The sequence below is a fragment of the Falco naumanni genome, chromosome 5 (assembly GCF_017639655.2).
Source record: "Falco naumanni isolate bFalNau1 chromosome 5, bFalNau1.pat, whole genome shotgun sequence".
Taxonomy (NCBI): domain Eukaryota; kingdom Metazoa; phylum Chordata; class Aves; order Falconiformes; family Falconidae; genus Falco; species Falco naumanni.
In genome coordinates this window covers 8,712,102-8,734,764 of record NC_054058.1, presented here as the reverse complement: position 1 = coordinate 8,734,764, position 22,663 = coordinate 8,712,102, and the positions used below count along the sequence as shown (strand labels likewise).

The following is a 22,663-nucleotide window of genomic DNA, read 5'->3' as shown; positions in this document are numbered from 1 at the left end:
AACATTATGTGCCACAAATCCGGTGTGGCCAAATTGGGGATGTAATTGCCACACATTCCTCCCACCCTTACAGCTTAAACAATGCAGAAAAAAACTATCAGTTAAGAGTAACTTGGTCATAAAGCATGATCAGACTTTGAAGGTGTTTGTGATCTGTGGGATACTAACTCCTACTTCCTTTGAAATTGAAGATACAATTTGACAAAGGCCTCTTGATCACAACCCCAATGGCTCAATACAATCTTCCAAATCTGAATGCCCCAATTCTACCATCTTGGTCCAGTTTATCCCTTTTACTTTATCAACTCCCATCTTTTCAAATGTCTAGCAGGAAAATAGCACAGACATACCACCGGTAACAGTTCCATCCGAACTACAAACCAGGAAAGCAACATGGGATACAAAGACAAGGTATAATCCAGAGAGCAGCAACAACCCAAATCTCCACCTCCCCCCTTTCCAAGGCTTAACGCTCCTGCATGTCATTTGCCCTACTGCCTGAAGTAGTACTTCAACCTTTTCATCTCACTGCATCTGTAAGGACCTTAGAGAGTAGTTTTTAGTGACCACTCACATGATTATGGCTGAGTTCAGTTCAATTCACAGAAGGCTGACCACAGTACAAGAAATACAGAAAAGAAAGTCAGCAGACAAAAGGATGAAACTCCTCTAAAAGCATGCGCAGTGAAGTGCAGAAGTTAAGCCAAGACACTGGTCACAAAGCCAGCAGCAGCCATCACTACCCTGCCATGGATTTTAATGCGTATCATTGAGTATCATGTCATTCAGCACATCCTGTTTTTCTTGGCAAAGCCAGCTCTCACTGATAACTTGATAGTTGTGTTAAAAAAAAAAAAAGAAAAAAGGAGAAAAAGTCATGCTTCTGTCAAATTCCAGAGGCCAGCATTAAAAGAAGTGGCAGGGAGTTATGAACAACGGTGTTCTGCAGTTACCCCATCATTCATTATCTCCCCTTCCCCCCAAAAAAATTTAAAACTCATTCCTTTTTCACAGGGCTAGAGCAATGAAATCTATAAAGAAACGGTATGTTTCTTCTCCAATGTGTTTTCACAGGAATTAATGGAAACGCATGTTTTTGTTTTTGTCAAGTTTGTTTGTGTTTTTGTCAAGTTCCTATTACAAAAGCCTACTGGTGCAACTACAGAAAGGGGAGGAAAGCACTGGTATTTCCCAAGAAGGAAAGGAAGGCTGAGAGCTATCTTCAGTTCTTTAATACAATGTAATCAAAAGCAGAAATAGCATCAGGGTAGCTCAGACAAATGGCTCCTCTTAATCTAGCACTCTTGTCAGGAACAACAGACTCCAGAGGCAGGCACAAAAACCATTAATAATTAACTGTTCTGGTGGGAAACAAATGCCAAACAATTGCTAAAAGTAGAACACAAGGGCCTGTACTCTTTTTATCCTTTCATAATAACTAATATATTTGCAGACATTTTTATTCATATAGAAGCTTAATCTACTTCCAGGTTTTACCAAAGTCTAGTTCTTTATACTATCCTATGACATTTAGTTCCCCAAGTTCTTGTCCGTTGTCTCAAGCAACTGAAAAAAAGAGTTCCAAGTGTTTTAGTAGTAACAGCCAAAGTTAGCTGGTTGGGGGGCTGAGGTACAGTTAAAGTCCTCTTGCCAAAGCACCACAGCTAATCAACAAAGCCAAAACCAGAATCTCATTATTGTGCCTTTAAATTCCTTTTCCAGTTACTGAACTTATCTGTGGAACAAGCCTCATGCTACTTAATTCTACGGATCTCCAAAACTTGACTCTTATCTTCAGCACTGCAAAAGCATGAATCATGATAGGCAACTATGCTATCTTTTTGATCCAAAAGCCTTACCATATGAGAAAGTGTCTGGAAGAGGCACACCATGACCAGCAAGTTCTTGAAACGTCCAGAACTTGTTGACGCAGTTGAGGATGGCTTGGGGACGATTCATCAAACGACAGCCCATCTTCTCTAGGTGGCGAAGGACTGTGATATCACTGTCACTCTGGACCCAAGGTGTTGGTACACGCACAACCACCACTTGTGGGTAAGCAGTAATGAGCTCCCCATTCACCCGGAGACCTGAAAAAGGAAAAGAAAAACATCTCAATCAACTACAAGATCTTCAAGGAGACGGTAAACAGGCAAAGAAATACTGCACTGTATGTGACACCAGACTTCAACAGCGAGCATTAAAACAGTTCAACTCTCCCTAAAATGCATCTTGTCAGTCATGCTGTTTCATACTTAACCCACTGAAAACTAGGACCAGGCAAACAACAGACTGTATTAGGGCACACAACCTTGGGCTCCTTCCTAGGGTGAATGCCTTTTTTGTAGGTTGGCATGTCATCCTTTCTCTGGCTGTCAGCTGCACACTACATTCACATCAGCAGTATCAATAGCACAGGAGGTTCCTGCCTCCCACCGCTGGTTCTTGCCTACATAACACAATTCATACCTTTCCCAGTCCCAGCTGTATTGATCCCCCGTTTGTGGTATTACATTACACAACATACTGCCAAAGTAACAGAGATTATATATGACCCTTAAAAAACAACAAATCCTGCAGTAGTTGAAATTACCTGTGTTAAAAATATCTGGTTTATACTAAGTAAGTACTCAGGAATAACTTTGTCAGCTAACAAGGCAGCACCCTGTGATACTAAGTCAGAAACCAGAAGGAAAGCCCGCTTTGCCACCAAGACCAATGTATTATTTAGTCATGACCTATAGTTTACAGGCTGTCTCTGATAAAGAAACACTGAAAGACAGGCTGCAGGAGTGGGAATACAATATAATTGGACAGGAAGGCACCATACTCAACAAAGACAGTCTGGCATCTGAGGATGGGAAAAGACAAACAGGATTTTATATTCACTTCATTTGCCTTATGTTCGAAGTAAAGCTTTCTGACTTGAGTGTAAAACACACAGCTCACACTGCTGTCAGCACCTTAACAGTTAAAAAGGAGAAAGAAGGTGTGCTGAGAAATCACAGGGCATCTGCATTTCTGTGCCTGTGAAAGGCCAGCTGTAACTATTCAGATCTAGCCCAGATTAATTACCTGATTAGCTCTATTCCAAAGATGTTACTTCTCAAATAGACTTGAGTCTACTCAACCTGAAGACACATATTGCCAGGCAATATATTTCATTTCAAGGCACATTTGAATTAATTGGCAGAGTGGGGGGAGAGGGAGGGTGTCCCCCTTTCTGTACTTCCCATTTTCTTTTCTTCTCCCAACCAGCATGTATTTTAGAGCTTGCCTGAAATATAAGGAAGCAACCACATAACTCCCAAAATGGAAGTAGAAACATGCTACCCAGTCCTCAGGAGGACACAGAGCCACAGTCTGGAAAGGCCAAAACAGAGCCGTGTCCAATACAAATCCCCTTTTCCAATCCCCATTGCCATAATTGCACAGAGATGAGAAAACATAAGCAGACGGGTGCTCTGGCTGCTCACCTCATTAGCACCAAGCACTGCCGCATTGCAGCTGACATGACTTGCGTGTTTAAGCAAGCAGGCTTCAGACACACACACACACCATTTTATAGAGGCATCTCAAGCAAGATTAAAAACAAGACACTGCTAAAAACCTAACCAGAATACAAACATCAGGAAATGGGACTGCCATCTCCTTTAGCCAGGAAAAGAGTACAGATTCAGCAAGCAAAAGATTGTTGATTTCCTAGTCAGATTCCACCTTACACACGTTTTTTTGCATTTGGTGCACACCCACTTTTTGCCACTGTAATTACAGGCATGTCCTGATCCACATGCGAGCAGTGTAACAATCATTTTAAAAAGGACTGCATTTTTCTACAGAGCCCCAAAACTAACACTGTATCTTTGCAGTGAACCAGAACTACATAGTTTTCTAATTCATAATCTCTTATTGTCCATTTTGTTGTTTTGCTTTACAGTCACACCACATGCTGAAGTTTTGCACCATGGAGTCTGAAAAAGAAAAAATAGCTGTCTGAGGACATGTATATGCCTCACTTGGAATTCTCCTGAATACCTGCTTTAGACTTGACTATCAGACCGGTATAAATTCAGCCAGGCCACCATCCTCCTGGAGTGACTTTGGAAGTACAACGATGTTATCAACAGAACAATCTGAGCTTTTGTTCCAGATTCAATCATTTTCTCTGGTCTGGATACTGTTCTCCCTTGAACAAAAAATTCTCTGCCCTCATAGAAGACAGTTTACAAACAAAGAGAAGAGCTACTCAATGAAATGTATAATTTGAATCACTACCACTGACATGCGCCATAAAAAATTAGCTGCAGTCTCCCAGCAACACAGTGCTGTGAACAGAAGCAGCTTTATTACAGTAAAAAGGAGAGCCAGATTCTGCCATTTTGGAACAAGCCCATATTCAGCATACCATCTGAGACCCAGCAGTTAACAATCAGGTTAATGGTCGTTATTGCCAAGTGGGCTGATAAAATAGTATTTATTCACTACGATGTGCTGAAAGCAGTAACACAGAAAATATTAATGTATATAGTTAATTTCTCTTCCACAGAACCAATTCATGAATGCAAAGAGGGACAAAGGAAAAAAAGATGTATTAAAGAATGGCTAAGAGGTAATCAATTTATTTAAAAAAAAAAAAAATGGAGATGACCTCTCTTTCCTTTGTAGTAATAGTACCATCCTGGTCCCAGAACAGCAGCAGTGAGTTAAATTCGCAGTTGCCTGTGGACAACGAATCCCCCTCACAAACACTCAGAGGGCAGATGTTCAGATCATACAGAAGTACCTTGACAAATAACACGTTGGTCCATTTGTTGGCATTCTCAGTGGATGCCCATGACACTGCAGACATGGCAAACAGAGCTATACAGTCCTTTGAAGTACCAATACCAAGAGCCAGGAAAGAGAGATTCCATGCTTATCTAATACTATGAACTTTAACAACATGTAACAACCACTTTAGCAGTGTCCTGGGAACAATTTCTTAGGTTATCATAAAACATTTGGGTATTCTTTGGCTCTATGAGATACAGACTTCTGAGTTGGAATATCACACTATAAAAACAGCCATAAATTCTGCACTTGAACAAGGTCTGTTCTTTCGCTCAGTACTACGCTTTCTTTGTTCTTCCTCTGCAAGATGAAACTCTCCAAAACGTAATATAGTAGACCTTTAACATTATACACCTAACATCACAGTACTCGGATGAAAGTGCAAAAAGGAATTTTTGCAATGCAAACTGTTAATCACCTGGGAATTAACTTGACCAGTTACACATCCTTCAAAGCCAAAAAGCCTCAAGTTTCTCTCAAAGACAGCTCCAAGCAGCACATGGTATAACTCAGTGGGTAAATGCATGATTTCTCACCGGTTCACCCAACTGGTCCTGCTGCTTTTAATTCCCAAAAAACAGCAGGTGAGCTTAAAGTGCAAAGTAGCTGGTCCCTGCTAAAAAGGCTTATTTTGACCCAAACAGATTAGAAGCTTCACATGAACCCGTGAAGTTCATAGAAAATGGATGCAGCGCTAAACTCTAGTGAAGACAAAAGAGGCAGAAACTTCTATAGCTGTTACCGGTGAGATCGGAAGACGTTATCCACACCCTAAGATCTCAGAACAGTAACATCCAACACGGTACAGCCTGTTTGCATAGCAAGACACTTAGGATGACAACTGCACCTCGACAACCTGATACAGTACAAGTTTAGGGTGGATGCACACGCTTTGAAAAAAAACCCACCGAATTCTGGAACTTCCCAGCCCTCATTCATGCATGTGGGGTTCGTTCTGTACCTTGCCTTCTTCCCTATGACAAATTTATCTCACAATCACAATTTCTCAATTAAAAAGCCTCACTCTTAAGACAGTTTTCGTTTAGGTGGCACACATTCCAAATGAAATGCCTCAAAATACAGACATACAAACCAAACTGAGTTACCCTGACTTAACAAGTTGCTGCCCACCAGCTAAGACTCCTAAGCTGTGTTCTTGTTCCCACCCTACAGCAAAACACAAGGTAAAATGCTTGACGCAAAGCCCAAGTGAAGGTTTTCTACAATAATGAATCTCACTACACAACTGGGACAAGCCAAGTGCTTAAATACAGGCATTGTAACAACACCCCGTAAAGCCTGCAAGCCAAACATTCTGCGAGACAATCACAACTACAGCCAGAGTACGTAAATTCTTAAACTGCAGCCTCACACCTTTCACACTCCAATAAACATTGGTGCTTCATCTACCCAGTTATCCTACTCTCTTGCGCTTTAGAAACTCTAAGAAGCATTTCTGCACTGATGGCATTATGGATGGCTAAAAAGGATTACGATTTCAAGAAACTGTGTGTGGCTTCTGAACATCTTAATTCACACCCAAGCAGCATTTTAGAAACTCATTCTCTTCAGTTTGCACTTTACACAAATCCCGTTCAATCCCTGCAAGTATCAGTTCATCGGCAGGTTAATAGCTACTGCAAAGCAGTATCTAACGTCCAGTTCGCATGTTACGAACAACTGCACTTTCAGCTGAAACAGTGCAAATGTTTTCACAGAAGGAACAGTTTCAGGAGATGGGTCTAAAATCTCAAAGATAAGGACATAAAAAATAATTGCACAACTTTTCTAACTCTCATTACAGCAAACATCAGGCATTTTTAACTAATGATTTAACAAAAATCTAAATACTATCAAATAATTTTAGGAAAGTATTTTCATTCCAAATTATGATTACAGAAAACAGTCAAAAAAAAAAAGCAAACTGAGTCACCAAGACCATGAAGTACTTAGGACTCAAATTCAAGTCTTCAAATACAGCATATGACCATAAAAACCACAGCCAACTTTGTCAATAAAATGGTATGATACAAAGCTAAATACCTTAAGTATTCAAAACACAAGCAGAAGATGATCTGGGTAGGCTTACATGTAAATCAGATTGCTGACATCAAGCTTCTCTTTTTATATTATTTCAATCATCAGTATTAATTCATAGACTATGATAGATGAAAAGACTAAAGCAGCTGGAAATGTCAGAAGCTATGGCCTGGGGAAGAAAACCAAAGGACACTGACGTAAGAGTAACAAAGGAGAAATTTTCTCAGGGAGAAATACTACATTTACGTTTACTTCTACATGTACATCAGAAAAACCTGAATCAGTAAACAGTTTTCCATGATGAAAAACACCAAGCCTTTCAATCTGTGCCTGAAGACAACTGATAGCTGCCTTGCTACCCATGGAAGTTCATGACCAATCATACCACATTTCTGACCAAATCGTTCAAAACAGCAAGAATGATGCACAAAAGGTGGGTTTTGCAGAAGTTCCCTATTCAGTGCTGCCACAGATCCAGCAACATGAAAGACTCTAGCCATTAAAACATCTTCTTTCAAACTGACTTCCAAATATATACATTTCACAGAATATGAGATATGCGTTGACTATAAGAAGTTTAAAAACGTGTCAACAAGGTTAAATTATTCCTTGTAGAGCATGGATAGCTACCAAAGGAATCCTCACCTCTGCGGCCACAGCTGCCACAAGCAGCCAGTTCTCAGAAGAATTAAACATCAGTGACTGCCTCTGGTGAAACTCCTAATAAAAGTCAACTGCTCTGAAATACGTAAGTAAAACAAAGCAGGGAAAAAGTGTTTCAGTATTCAGACGGATCCAATAGATGCAATACATTTCTAATAGGCATAGCATACAAGGGAAACAATGCATGGTCATCATGCATACATTCCAAAAAAACAAAATTTGAAGCAGATTTTCAAAAGCACTAAACATACACCAGCTCCCATCACATTCCCAACAGAAGCTAACAGGGACTGAGAACTTCCAAAAAATATTACCCAGATTTTTCCTCAAGAGATCTGTATGCTATCCTGAAAGTCTCCAGCTCTCTCAACCTCATTATACCAATTTATTCATCCATCCATCCATGGAGTTGCTAACGTTTCCCAAATGAACAGTCACTCAGCATGCAGGCTATAATGCATTCAACTTATTCAGCTGGGAAAACCAAGCTAGCCTTCCATCACACAAACCTTTCCTCATATTTTGAGGACATCACATTTTGCTACCTGCTCTCCCCAATTAATCAGTTGTTCTAACAAAAATCACTGAGTTTTTCTACAAACCTAGACTCACTCATGTTCTCAAAACAGTGCGTTACTATTTCTGGTTCATTCCACCTTCCGATGTCTGTCAGCCACAAGACACTGCATAATATTTGTGTTAAAGTTCTAAAGTGTTTAATAATTACTTACAGTTTACTTGCAGAGAATTAAATGTGTTTCATTCTAATTGCCATATAAAAGCAAGCTTGAAAGATCAAAAGGGAAACACCCCAAACGTTACCAGCAGATTACTAGCACTAACAAAATATAATTCCCTCACCAAACTCAAACACCAGTAGATCTCTAAAATTTTTAACTCTGCATACTTCAAACAGATATTCTGCCAAGAGAAGGGCAGAATTTAGGAATAATTAACAAAAGTAGAATTATCATTAACAAAATACTATTCTATACCTCAAAAGCTTGCTGCAATATGTTGATTTAACTTTATGTATCTTATAAAACAAATGTAAGCAACATAAATTCCCACAAATTGGGTGATATGTAGTGAAGCATAGCTCTTTAAATGCAATTTTATTTAAACTAGAACTTAACCTTCGAAGAGCAGCTAAGCACTAAATGTTTAGAAATCCACTGATTTATTAGCACCAAACTGAACTTCCCCCTTTGGAGTTGCATAGCATTTTCTCCTGCATCACTTACCACCTGACAGCCACACTTTATTAGTTTGAACGATAAGTTGTCACAATTCCTCCAAAATTCCACTGCCATGCAAAAGCCCTTTCGGTATCTAGCATTACCGAGCTATTTTTTACTCCAGTGTACACAGAAACAGATTTCTACAATAGTTCTGTGCTGGGTGTTCTCTCCCTTCCTATCCTACTTGGTAGTTTTTCAAACCAAATTAACAAGTTCTACCATTTAACCCTATGGGTTTAATATGAACGCAATTTCTCCTCCACACAAACTTAACCAAAAAGGCTTTCTTGCCAAGATACACTTCCATAGCTCAGCAGTTCAAATACAGTTGTCACACACAGCAGAGACAAAACTGATCTCTCTACAACGGTCCTATGGCCATTCTATTCTGAAACAGAGAAATAAAGAGCAGCAGCTTCAGCTTCAATTCATAAATACCTAACGCAAGCATTGTGAAAATGTTCACAAAAGGCCACTGCTGCAGCCCCAAACAGAAAGCAAGCAGGCACCAGAGTTAAACCTCTACTTCATGTTCCTTCCCAGATCAGAAGACCTCTTCCCTTCCCCAGGAAGAACACTGAATCATTCGTGCACAGGCTACTGAAAATGGTCAAAAACTGGGGAATGGCAACAATGCTCAAAATTATTATGGCCATCCCAGCCTAGGGGTTCTTTTTGGGCACATGGGCAAAACAGACCAGATGCCTACACGCATTCCTCACTACACCAGTACTAAGCAGACTGATTGTGGCTAGATCTGTTTGAGCTACATTTCCAGTCACAATACATTGTTTGCTTATAATCCCAAAGCACTTCAGTCATGCATAAATGTGAAGTGAATGGACCCAAACATAAAACCATATGTAAAAGGTATGTTACAAACACAAATTAATTCTAGGCCACCGTTTTGCTCTGAGAATTGATTTTATGGTAGAGTATACAAACTATACTGAAATCATGTTAAAGCCTTAGCTACCATTATTATATGTATATAAACACTCACACAGTTAATTAACTTTCATCACTAAGAAAAAAATTCATTTCCAGGGACTACTTAAAAGACATTCAAACAAGTATAGAAAGAAATATACAGAATTTTAGCCCTATTCCCAAACATGGATGATTTAGTGATATAACTGTTAAGATGCATTTTAAATGGGGCGCTGTAAAAAAAAAAGAAATGTAAAGAAAAATGCCACAAGAGGGGACTCAAAAGATTCACTAAACAAAACAAAACTGTGTTGGAAAATATGCAATTTCAAACACCTTGACAAGTCAATTTCTGCTTTTACCACTGAGTTTATTTAAAGTTCTCATCACACATCTGCTTTTCTAATTTGCCTCTGGGCAACGTTAGAAGAATTTTAAATATTTTCCATATCCAACTTAAAGCAAAAATACTCAGGATGAGATCCACTTAAATTTACTGAAGTTAAAAAATAAAAGTAGCTGTTGATCAAAGTTTTGAATTACTCGAATTGTAACAAAGCAAAGTCTCTCACAGCTCAAGTTAATGACTGAGTGCAAGGGAGGTGGTTTTGACGTCAATGTTGCAAAAACGTCCCCCAATTCTTACACAAGTATACGCATCCACACATGCTATACAGCCACTACATAAGCAGTGAGTAGATTGTCTGTTGTGTATTAGACTTCCCAAAGCTCTCAATGAATATAACAACTCCTCATATCAACAGAAAGCTCAGGCTCACAATTAGGATTTATGTATCCTGTCCTAACTCACTACGTGCCTTTAAAATTTATTTGCAGCAACTACACTGCAAGTACTTACCTTCTTTTTACATGTGGGAAAAAAAAAAAAAGCATTGGGTTTCCTGATCTAAGCCAGAGCTGACATGCATGAGAACAATCTTGTCTTTTACCACAACACTGGCAATGTGCTCCCATCATCTCTCCTTTGTCCGGGTTTTAGTGACCAAGTGGAAGCCAATGGGGGAGGCAGTGTTTTCAGCTTACCATAGGTCTGCAGTTGTTAGTATCATCATCGTGAAAAAACAAGGCATGATGAAAGGGAGACCACCACTGCTACTCTCAGCAGCTTAAGCCCAAAAAAAGTGAAACTAAGTTTGGGGTGAGGTTTCACAAGGTAGCTGAGAGAACAAACTTACCAACAAAACCAAAGGAGGCAGTCTCACTGCCCTGTTCTGACCGTCCAATTCCACTCTCCCTTGCTTGATTTCTGGCACTTGTCTCATCCTCTCCATGTGTCGGGTCAGATAGCTACATTTGCAGAGCACCATTCAGGAGGTTTTGTGCTCCATTATTTACACGAGACATTTGTGAGGCAAGACCTCAGTTAAGCAGATCCCATAATGCAAGAGCAAAGGGTGGTTATGCAGAGACAAGGAGAGGTGAGGAGTAAGGCAGACTGCCTTTTGGGCATTGAAAGTCCAATCTGTTCTAACATCTCACAAACTACTGCACTCGTACACAAACGCTACAATCAACACAAGTCAGCTGCCACAGAAACAGTCCTGCTCTTTTGTTATTGCAGCTGCTGCTTCCAAATCCCATGTCTCCCCACTCCACCTGCAAAAGTATCTGTACACCTACATGACAACCTGAGAAGGCAGCAGAGCAGCAAAAACAGGTAGATAATAGGGAACGCTTTCCTCTACTTCTTTCGGTGTCAGTGTCATCTTAAAATTTTCTGTATCTTTCAAATTACTCCTGAAGTAGACCAGGATTTGAGAGATTATTTGGATTAGCAAGAACAGGTTTACCGGCCACTGCTACCACCAAGCCTGTTGCAGCATGCTTAAAGTAACTTCAGCTTTCTTGAAAGAATCTCAGCCAAAAGCAGAAAAAAAGAACAGTCTAAGTTTAGTAAGGGAAAAAAAAAAAAAGAGAGGAAAAAAAAGAACGCAAAGCATTTTAATATTTTTTATTATCTTTTAGTTATTAGCTTTTTCTCTAAAAGGAAGGAAAAAATTCTTGGCCGGAGAAAAAGAGAACTACAAATGCAAAATACAAAAAGGTAACAGGGAAAAGCCTCATTTAAGAAACTCTATATGAAAGAAAGCTCTCAAAAAAAATTAGAAGGGGTTCTAATACAGCACTTTTCCTATTTGTTTTATCAACTTGTGTTCCTCTCCTCAATGATTAAAGGCTGCAAAGTAATTCCAAAAGTTTGCTGAGAGGAAGGGTTTGGGTCATTCCTTTAATGTATTAAGACTATACATTTATTAAAACAAGGAATGCCTTTTTGATGCATGATTATAATTCCCAAGTTTGACAGTAACACAAATTGTTAACAGTAGTATCCATAATCAGGAAAAGCTTGCACATCAGTAGTAGTGAGACTGTTCCAGTGCTAACATCCTGATTTTCAAGGTCTGACTGTGTAGACCATGGGAGTGGAAGTGCTGTACCATAGCTTCAGTAACCTCACCTGCTCAAAAACAGTATGAAGGGATGCTGATGAATTTGGGGGAGCGTTAATGCAGTGTCCGCAGAAATGTCTAAAATACAGTTTCATGTTATATTTAACCTGGTTCAACTGTGTGCTGCAGCAAAAAAAAGTGATCTCATCTCCTGTACGCCCATATTTTAATTCTCACCTTGCATCAGACCTAGTGATCATACAACCATATAGGATGTCACATCAGATTGTTACTCTGGGGAGGGGGAAAAAAGGTGGGGGGAGAAGAGAAAAAGAAAACCAGTGATTGTTTTTGCATTTGATAACTAGCTAACAGCTCACCAAGTCATGAAATCATTACACTGCAAGGGAAGCAATAGGAACACCTAAAGTGTGAGGGGACAGCAGGACCATTTCTTTCAGCAACATTCTGTATTTATGTTAGGAAGCATTTTACTGTGTTTTTCTCTTAATACTATAGTTGCAGAGTCATAGGACCTGCATTTGCACTGGTATTTAAAAAAAAGTGGTCCTATTCTGCTCCTAGTACTCTCACTCAATCTCCTCACACTGCTCCCTGTGTGCTAGTAGTGTTCATGTGGCTGTAAAATGAATCAGGTGAGCCAATTCCTCTAAATTAATTCCAAACCAGCAACACTTTTTTTTTTTGTTACCCCTGAGCAATTTCTAAGTTTGATCTGTTACATTGCCATAAAAAAATATTTGAGCCAACTGTAGAACTAGTGTGACAAGTGAGCACATACTTATCTGTCTCTACTGAGAATACATACCAGAGCAGGGTATCACTGAACAAGACTGGTCAGAAACAACAGAAAGCAGTGAGAATGGCCAGGAATACAGCCCTATGCTTAAGGATTTTATTTATTTAATTATTTACAGCAGACTCTGTACTACTCCCTTTAGATTATGTTTTGTCTTTTGCATTATGGCTTTTAAATAAGATGATCAATTTAGAAAGATATTCAGATAATCTGCAGTGAATGTGAATGTCAAATTAGTATGATATCCTGACAATCGAATATCATGCGAACTGAAGATCTGTCGGTACATCTCTCATGCCTAGTATTGACAAGTAGGAAAAACCCTAAGGCATGTACTGAAAACCAGAGCAGCTCAAAATGGTACCAAAACTATTTCAAAGTTAATATTTATGATAAATGCTTTGTACATAATCATAATTTTCATAGAAACTCAATGTTTTAATGCTCTGTGAATACTCTGAAAACACAGATTAGCACTTCCAAATGAAAAGCCAGTATCATACTAGTGTCAAAGGCAGCATGTACCAGGCCTAAGAAAAGAGTAAGGCTGCGAAAGGAAGGGAAAGTTACAGACCTAGAAAACAGAGATGTGACTGGAATAGACCATGCAAACCTTAGTAAGCTGTGAAGAACTGAAACTTATGAGAATGGTTACTTCAGATCTGAATTAAAAGCTGTCCTCTTCTCCCCTATTTACCTCTCTCCCGCTTACCCAACCTGCTTTAGTTGACAACAGCAGTAGGGTCCTAACCCAACCAAACACCCGTGAGCTAGAGACTCAGCAGTTGCTAGAGCTAAGAGAAAAGTGAACATGCAGGAAACAAGGGGACCATGTGCTGTCATCAAAAGAAGATATTCCTGTACCCATCTCCCTACTGCTTGCACTGAAGAGCCCACTTTGGTACCTACCCACCCACGTTTGTACCACTGGTCACCTCAACAAACCTGAATGTCAGAAAACTGACGGGTGGAAACAAGTGGGTTTGGTTTTTGTTTTTTTAGCAAATGTCATTAGCTTGTGATTAGAAGATGAGTGGAAGTGCCCACACAAGAAAGAAAAGATGGCATAACTGGGAACAGGGGAGAAAGAGGGAAACAAGGCCTCCTTACTTTGGAAGCCAGGACCTGCAAATTTACCCAGGCCTTATGATGAAACCTTTACCTAAAACCACTGCTCAGCACAGACCACGCTTCAAAAGCAAAACCAGACATCTGTTTATAATCCAGACACAATCTTTTAGTTTCTGCGTACCTGTAGGTGAGACCTCTTGTATATCATTAGGATTTTTGTACGATGATTCCCACTAGGAGATCTCAGAACATTCCTGGGTCAAGTAAGCATGGTTTACAGCACTTTAAAAGTCTAAAGCATCCTCAACTGACAGAACATCCACTTGCAGCAGATATATGTCCTTTTATATTATCTATCCACAGCACATCAACACTGAGAGCCTTAGAAATAACAGGTTCTGGAATCCCACCACCCTCAAATGTAGAAAGTCATAAGCATTAAACAATACCATCCTAAGACACAAGTCTTAAAATATTACAGAACAAGAACAGAGACTAAATATATGTAAACTAACCTTACTGAAAACTCCCTCCACTCTTAACAGTCAGTCAGTCTCTCCCATGTTTTAAGTGTCCAATTTCTGTTCATTTTAAATAGCAGGTGAAGAAAAAAAAAATTAAGGACACACCTGAAAAAAAATGGATAATTGGAAAGGTCTTTCCAAAAGCAGAAAGAAATCCAGAGGAAGAAGTCAAGCAACCCAGAATGGCAAAAGATTCTCCTCCCATCTGAGATGAATATAAAATCTTCCTTGCAATGCCAAAATCTACTAAATACCTTTAAAACACATAACTTATGCACCTCAACTTTCTCCACTACCAAACACCACCTTCTTTCATCTTAGTAATTCACCCTTTTATTACTTAAGCAAACTGTTGAACGGAGAAGTATCCCATGTGAGTTTTCAATTTGTAACAAAATCAAGCATCCTTCCTATCTGTCTCCCGTAATAGAAGAGACACCTAAAAGCATTTCCACAGTCAGAAACTTTTAATAAATAATATCAAACTATCTGTCCTTTTCAAGTGCTCCTAAACATGTTTAACAGAGTCTGAGTTCTGGGGAATGGAAAGAACCCCTCAGCTTAGTGTTTTGACGTGTCATTGCAGTCCAAGGACTTTCTATTCAAAACTGCACTGAATTAATGAATTAGGGCATTATTTCAGAGACAAGTGTATCCTTCTTAAAGGAAGGAATTTAACAGTGATATTTCAGGAAAATTTTGGGTTAAAACTGACTCTGAAGCTTGAAGAGGTAACATCAACTCCTACTAACAGTGAGATTCTGTATCTTTTTTTTTATGTTTTTTTGGCATGTCAGAGAAAAACTTGATCTACTCAGATACACGCAACAGTTTCAGGTCTCTTAATGAGTACAGTATTTTCCTACACCAAAATTTAAAAAAAAGGCCAAAAGAAAAAAAAATGGTTCTAGACCAAAAGATATAACCTAAAATTTCTTAAGTTTTGGCAGACATTAGTGTAAGATCATACACAAAGCAAAGCTAGAGAAGGAAGAAATGCATTTTCCCCCCACAACTCCATAAGCTCAACTGGCTTGTCTCCTCTTCCCAGCTCTAGAGGGTTAAAGCTACACTGCAGTAGCTGCACGTCCTCCATGCCCATACTGCAATGAAAATACAAGTATAACACAACAGTATTATTTCTCACCTGTTCTGGATGCAGAAGCTTCCACCTAGTGCCAAAAAGATGATAACTAATTAAGACATTTGCTTAGTATGTTCCCTAATTAAGACATTCCAAGGAGTCTGTAACTACCTTCTTAAAAGAAAATGCTCCTCAGAATTACACAGGTATATACTCCTTCCAGCAAGACCAGTCAAATGAAAAAATCATGCAGTGGTAGTATTGTACTCGCAGCAGAGTAAAGCAAGCAGAAGGGACATTCCCCACTGTCAGTTTGGTTTGACCTTTGAGGGCAACACATTTAAGAGACGAGCTATTTTACTGCTAATCTCTAGATTGTAAATGTAGCCCTGAGTTTACCAATCCCTGCAAATTGATAAATATCTTTATATGAATTTACTCTGCACTATAAGCTCTAAGGCTCTCTTTGTCTTGCCTTTTCTGAAGTAAGCATCTGCTCAATTTACAAAGAAACAAGAAGCACTGAGGGGCTACCAATCTCATCCCAAAGAAATCAACGGCAGAGATGGGAAACAGAAGCTTTTTTGCCAGCATCAGGTATAACACGTCTCCTTAGCTCATTTATCTCACTCCTCCACAGATTCCTCTAAGAATCTCCTTTAAATATTTGCCAATTACGTTTTTCTTCAAGTTCTTCCACTTTACAGCAACACAACCATAAAAATCTCATTACCAAATGCCACTCCTGATCCATTCTCAGTAACAGAATTATAATTTACGTTCACTCCTAGCCTCTGCCTGTAACAATTTGAAAAGACTGAAAATTCTCAGAGGAAAAGGTTTCACTGCATGCTACGCACCTTGGAAGACCCAAGCAAGAAAGGGAAAGAAATGAGCACCTGTTTAGAAATCCCTGTGTTGAACAAAACACTCACCTAACACTGTGGTTCTAAGACAATTTAAGTCACTGTTGCTCATTAGTTTTACTCCCCAGCCCCTACAATCCTACAGTGGCATGTAGTACCACCCCTATCACTTGTACTAGTGCTCATCAGACCCACTGGTGAGCAGGTAAGCTTCCTACACCAGCAGGAAACTCCTGTTCTTTTGTGGAATTTGATTTCTGCAGGTATGGCAAACTGAACCAGCTCACTGTAGGATCTGAGCAACCCAGGTGACAACTGCAACAGAGGAGGCCCGGTCACAGAAACAACAACAAAGATTTGAACAGTTTAAATTGCCAAGATAGTGCCCTTCTGAGACTGTAGAATTGTCTATAGCGAGGGGTTTTTTCTTCCTACATTTACAACTCTATGGTTACTTTGCTAGCCCAGCTTCCAACTTTGCAGAAACAAGCCAGTCGGATCAATTTCTCTTTTTCCAACTCTTGCTCTCCTGTCCTGTGCAGGTAATGGATTCTCCAGTGGCTCCCACTCTACCAGGCGAGAAAAATTTGAAGCAAAATTGCTATAAAGGCCCAGCTGCCAGCCTTGTTCGAGCATGACAATTACAAGCATTACGACATGCAGTTTACACATACAGCATCCCTTTCACCTGCAGCCACAGACCTTATTCACCTCAAAGCATCCACAAAGGGCATGCACTTTCAGAATCCTGCCTCACCTTTATTCCCAAGTATGTAAGGAGGAGTGTCTTAGGCCAGAATGATCCTGGGAAGACTGACAGAAAAACAAAAGGAAGCAGGATATGAACACACACATCTCAAAAACTTCCAGTTATTATTAAGTAACTTCTCTCTACCTACACTTACACCATGACTCCAACCCATAATCCCTCCTCCCTGGCAGCTGGATAGTACATACGCCTTGAGTGCCGTGGTGAATAGATATAGGGTCTTCCAGAAGGACAGGCTGTGAAAGTGAGGAGCAGGGTTGATGCTCCACACAAAGGAGCAGATCACATAGGTGCAGATTTGCTCTGGGGTGTGCAGAGCTAGCCAAGAGACTAGCAACAGACAGCACTTGCAAACACAGTTGTGACCATGTATTCCATGTATATGGATGCAGCTATGGAGGCTCCATCCTTGGAGATGCTCAAAACACAACTGGATATCCCCCCAAGCAATCTGATCTAACTGAAGACTTGGCTCTACCTTTCAAGTCGGCTGCTTCGAGCAGAAGGTTGGTCCAGATGACTTTTAAAGGTCCCTTCCAATCTCAGTTATTCAATGACTCTCTCTGGCATGCTCCTGCTGTATGCCTGGCCTCTTAGGTGGCTGCATGCTCCACAGCGCACTACTTCACAGCTCAAATTACATTTATGAGCTCATTGGGAAACGTCCTTCATTTCTTCTGCACAATCAAGACCATCTGACAAGTTTTTACAGTCATTAAAAAAACAAAAATAAATTTCATCACAGTGAAAGCATATCTATAGGTTTGACAGCTGTGAGGCGAACCACAGCCTGATTCCCTGACCATAATGAAACTTGGAAGGAGATTTAACAAGAAATTCAGTACACAGCAAAGACAAATCCTGTCTGGAAAGCTAAGTAACAAAGGGAAGGGAAAAAAAAGCTGTGAAGCTTTAATTGTTGAGCTATAAACAAACAACTGAAAACATGCCTTGCTCACCACCATTCTGTCCTCCTGGTGGAAGCAGTCATCCAACAATACAGGATTCATAACAATTCACAGAAAAATGCAGCTAGCTGTCAGAGCCACAAAGGGTAGTCCCCCTTAGGTACCAATCTAGTTCGAATCTAGTTTTGTGGAACAAGTAAGAGCTGCTCCAAAGGAGAGCTAAACCTTTAACCTTAGTCGACAGGATATTCACAAGTATCATCTGAGTCAGGGACACATAGTAACACTAGCAGGAGAACCTGACACAGCCTCTTTTGTTATTAATAAAACCCACCTTCACTGAGAAGGAAAAGGCATGATATAGGAAAGAAAGCCACCCCTCAACAATGTGAAGAGTTAAGGTTTGGATGGCTCTGCTTTCTACAACACTGAGCTAAAAGATACACGTGGTTGGTGCAGGAAATCCTGGAACTCCTAAGAAGTAATTTCAAGATCATAACAATTTACTTGCCTCTACCGTGGCAGGCTCAGTCAGGTTCACCAGTGCTCCCTTCCTGCTTCATATGAAGAGAAGACTCAACTCAAAGCACAGCCTCCTGCCTGGCCACAGAACTAAGAATGTAGCTCACCCTGTGGGTCTGTTCCTCGTCCTCGAACAGAAGGTCCAATACTGCACGTAGATATCCAAAAGTAATATATTATTTTTCTTTATACATATATGCAGATTTTCTTAACCATGAAAAACAGCCTGCAAGGCTCCTCATAAATATGAAATAGAAACACTGAAAGCAGTACTGTCAAAAGAACCCGAACAAGAATTGCAGGAGTGGAATAAGCCATTTTACAAAGCGGCCGAGAAGTACAGTAACAATGGGGACACGCCAATTTATGTATCGTGAAACAAGTATGAAGGAGAACAAGACACAAGCACAACTTCCCCAGGTATTTAGATGGGTAAAATAATTCCTCAGTAACAATGACAGAATACATATGTCTTGAATGTAAATGTATCTATCCATAAATATATATCCATATATAAATATTCAGACAGAGTACTGGGTTACCCAAGTAATTGGTTATCATCACATCACTCCTGTTTTTCCCTACATCTACGTTTCCCAAAGCCTGGCTAGTAAATAGTGTTGATGCATCCAGCACAGTCCCTATGTGACTGCACATACATTATCTAGAAAGAATGTGTGTATACAATATTTCATTAAAAAGCTACATTAAAAAAAAAAAAACATTAAAGCCAGAGAGTCAAGCACATAAAGGTTAGGAAAAGCCACAACTAAGGATACATCTGTAGCACTGATCTGCTACCCCACCCACATATTGTCTTCAAAAACACAAACACTGCTTTTCCCCACAGCATTTATCTAACGTACACAGGAGGTACAGCACTCACTTAACAAGCAGCAACTCGGCACTGTATTTTCTTTTATATTGTTCAGTGTGTTGTCCACAGATTGGTATACTGAAATCCTTGCTTGAAACACACCATTATTAATTTCTTCGTGAGTTTTAGATGTTACTGTGATAAGAACAATAAATAAGTGCTTCACAATCTCTATTTATTTTGTCAACACCACAGGAAACCAGTGAGTACTCTACTGATTTCCCATACGTCGAAGGGAAATACAGAGATAAGTGTTAAAAGGAGAAATTTCAGATGCCATATTTGGGAGACTATGATTTCTTAGTTGCTGATGCTACTCTGATTGATTTTATTTGTGGATGCAAGTATCCAGCACTTTCACAAAGCTGATCCTAATATCCAAATTTGGGTACTCAAAAAAATGCAAAATACATGCAATTAAAGGCGATTTCTGAACAGTCCAATTTAAATCACACCAACACTTTTCCTCCACCAATGTTCTGCTTCAATTGCCACAAATTCCTGTAACCACAAAAAAAGCATCCTCTCCTTCAGTATGCTATGCTTCCACAGCAGAACACCCTGCACCTTAAGGAGGCTGATGAAAAAGTAGCATGTGATAAAATATAGTATCTGAAAACAAACACAAAACAAAAGAGTCAAAAATACAAAATTTTTTTTTGCTTATTTCTAATTTATGATTATTTGCTGTTGCCACTCATAATAGTATTTTATCCTTGCATTTGCAGATAATCAAAAGCAAACATTACCACTTGGCACCTAAGTAACACACACGACACTGGTGGAATAGCACGTGAGAACAGTTTCATCTACTATACACAACTGACACTTAAGTTGACAATTGTCAGCAGCACTGGGTCAGCAGCATCTATGTGGACCAGCACTCAAGGTGAATGGGCTCCACTGTCAGCAAGTATCTGTGGAACCAACTGGCAGAGGAATGTTTCTCTGCAGGACAGAAAAGGTCTGGAAGATTTGTTTCCACCCTAGGCACTGGAAGTCAGCAACTACTGCATGCAGCTTGCTTTGCCCCAGTTTCTCACTCCCCACTCACCCCCGATAGGATTCATCTCCCTAGATGTAACACCTATGCTTCCGCTTCCCTTCTGGCACACCCTCATTCTATTCTCCTTATTCTTCTAGTTGAGTTCCACAGTGCAAATTTCTCCTACTGTCAAACAGCTTCTTTGCCTGCAATTTTGAATACCACTCTAACCACTCAGTTTCCTGCCTTGCTTCCAAACTTGCTCTCCATCTGAGGCTACTTGCTCAGTTTGCATCTCTTCCCAAGAAAGTTTCAACACACAACTCATGATCCCACTGGTTTCCAGCTGCAATTTCCTTCTTGAGGGAAGCATCTTCATATCTAGCAAGAGTTTCACTGCCGTCACTTCCTGATACTGTTTCTTCTTCCAGCATGTTTGCAAAGCATGCTGCCTTCACACCAGATTTTTTCCTCACTGACACCATAGTCCCCAAACCAATTTCACTCTCCCTGTCCCTGCTATATTTGAGTGGAGCACATTTACTCCATCCAGGTTGTTGTCTCAGTGTGAGGAGGTATAACCAACACAAAAGAAAATCTCCATTTTAAATTGTGTGCTCATACTGAACTGTAGTCCATCTCACAGCACACAAAGCCACACCAGAAGTCCTTTTTTTGCATAATACAGGGGTATGTTTCAAATGTTTTCGCTGTGAAGCTTAATATGATGCTTAAGAGACTATTTTTTTGGATGGGACAAATTTATGTCTACTTTCACAGGTATAACAAGAAAAAGCCACTTCAGCCAAGCTGAGTTCCTGTTCCACCTCAGTTCTTCCAAAAACATCCTTAGAAATTTAGGGAAAGAAGGAAAAAAAAAAAAAGAGTGTGTTTTTCTATTAAGTGCCCTTCTTCCACTAAATCACTTTGTAGAAAATTTCCAGAACTCCCTCAATAAGGCATTTAAGACATTAGGGGGCAGGGGGGGGTGTATATTAATAAGGAAGGACAAATTATAAACAATAAAAATCTGTTTTATAATGGAAAGTTTGGGCCCATTATAATGTTGAGACAGCTGATACGAGACCCACTCCCAATGTCAAAAAACACCTCATACAATGTTTCATCAGACACAGCGTGTCACTTAACATTATCAGTACTAAACCCCAAGATTTCCTCACCCAAACTAAACAAAGTACCAATTTTCAGTGTCACTTGCCTGGCCAACAGATGAAACCATGTTTTTGTTTTCAGACATAAGACAGAAAGCAAGCAACACACTCTTCTTACAGGCAAGCACGGAAGAAGGCATTACAGATTAGGACATCTCATCTATTTACCATCTTGAGTGCCTGAAATTATACTTTTAAATAAATCCTGACTTTCACAGGAAGTAAACATCATGTCAGTACATCAGCAATTTCAGCAGTCAGGTCACCCATTCAGATGTCAAAGCATAAACCAAGTAAGTTAAGTTAGAAACACTGGTCTTAGTACACTGAAGGAAACAGCTAGGAATCTAGTCATGGGCATAAATCAAGTCTTCTGCTTACTGTGGTGCCTTAAGATAAATCTCTGACCCTTCCTATATATTGTTTCTGCATTGGCAAACCATTGCACTTGTACTACAAGAATATTACTGAGGATTTAATCTGTGTTTTTAAAAAGACTAAAATTTTCAGATTAAAATTATTTGGGGACTACTGAGTAAAACAGTTTTTGGAGATTGAGATACAGGTTTTTTTCAGTTGTATAACTATCTACTACTGATATGTCAAGATTCTTCTGTACTGAAACAACATATACATTTATGTTCCATCATGATACATGGTACTGTCACTTCTACAAAATACTGTTTAAACCAGTGGTCCCAAAATAGCAAAAACAAACTAACAAAAGCAATAAAGGCCGTGATTCTCTTGAGTGACAAATTTAATTTGTTCTAATCTATTTAAGTAATGTTTCTATCAAAAATTAAATCTTTGGATTTAATTCTCAATTGGGTGGTCTAAGCAACTTCAAGAGCTAACTGAAAAATGAAGTCAGCGATTTTTATTAGGGCTGGGGGAAAGAGAATCAATTCATTAATTCAAGACCTTCACAGTACTATTCGGAGCATAAA

The 22,663-nt window shown here is 39.5% G+C and overlaps 1 protein-coding gene across 6 annotated transcripts in view; it reads right to left on the bottom strand.

Moving 5' to 3' along the window:
* Positions 1–22,663, bottom strand: part of RIMKLB (ribosomal modification protein rimK like family member B) — a 58,352-nt gene that overhangs the window by 17,795 nt on the left and 17,894 nt on the right. For all 6 annotated transcript variants that reach the window (XM_040596348.1, XM_040596350.1, XM_040596349.1 and 3 more), the window contains exon 4: positions 1,860–2,090. In XM_040596348.1, coding sequence (XP_040452282.1) covers positions 1,860–2,090 — 231 coding nt within the window. The remainder of the gene's footprint in view (positions 1–1,859; positions 2,091–22,663) is intronic.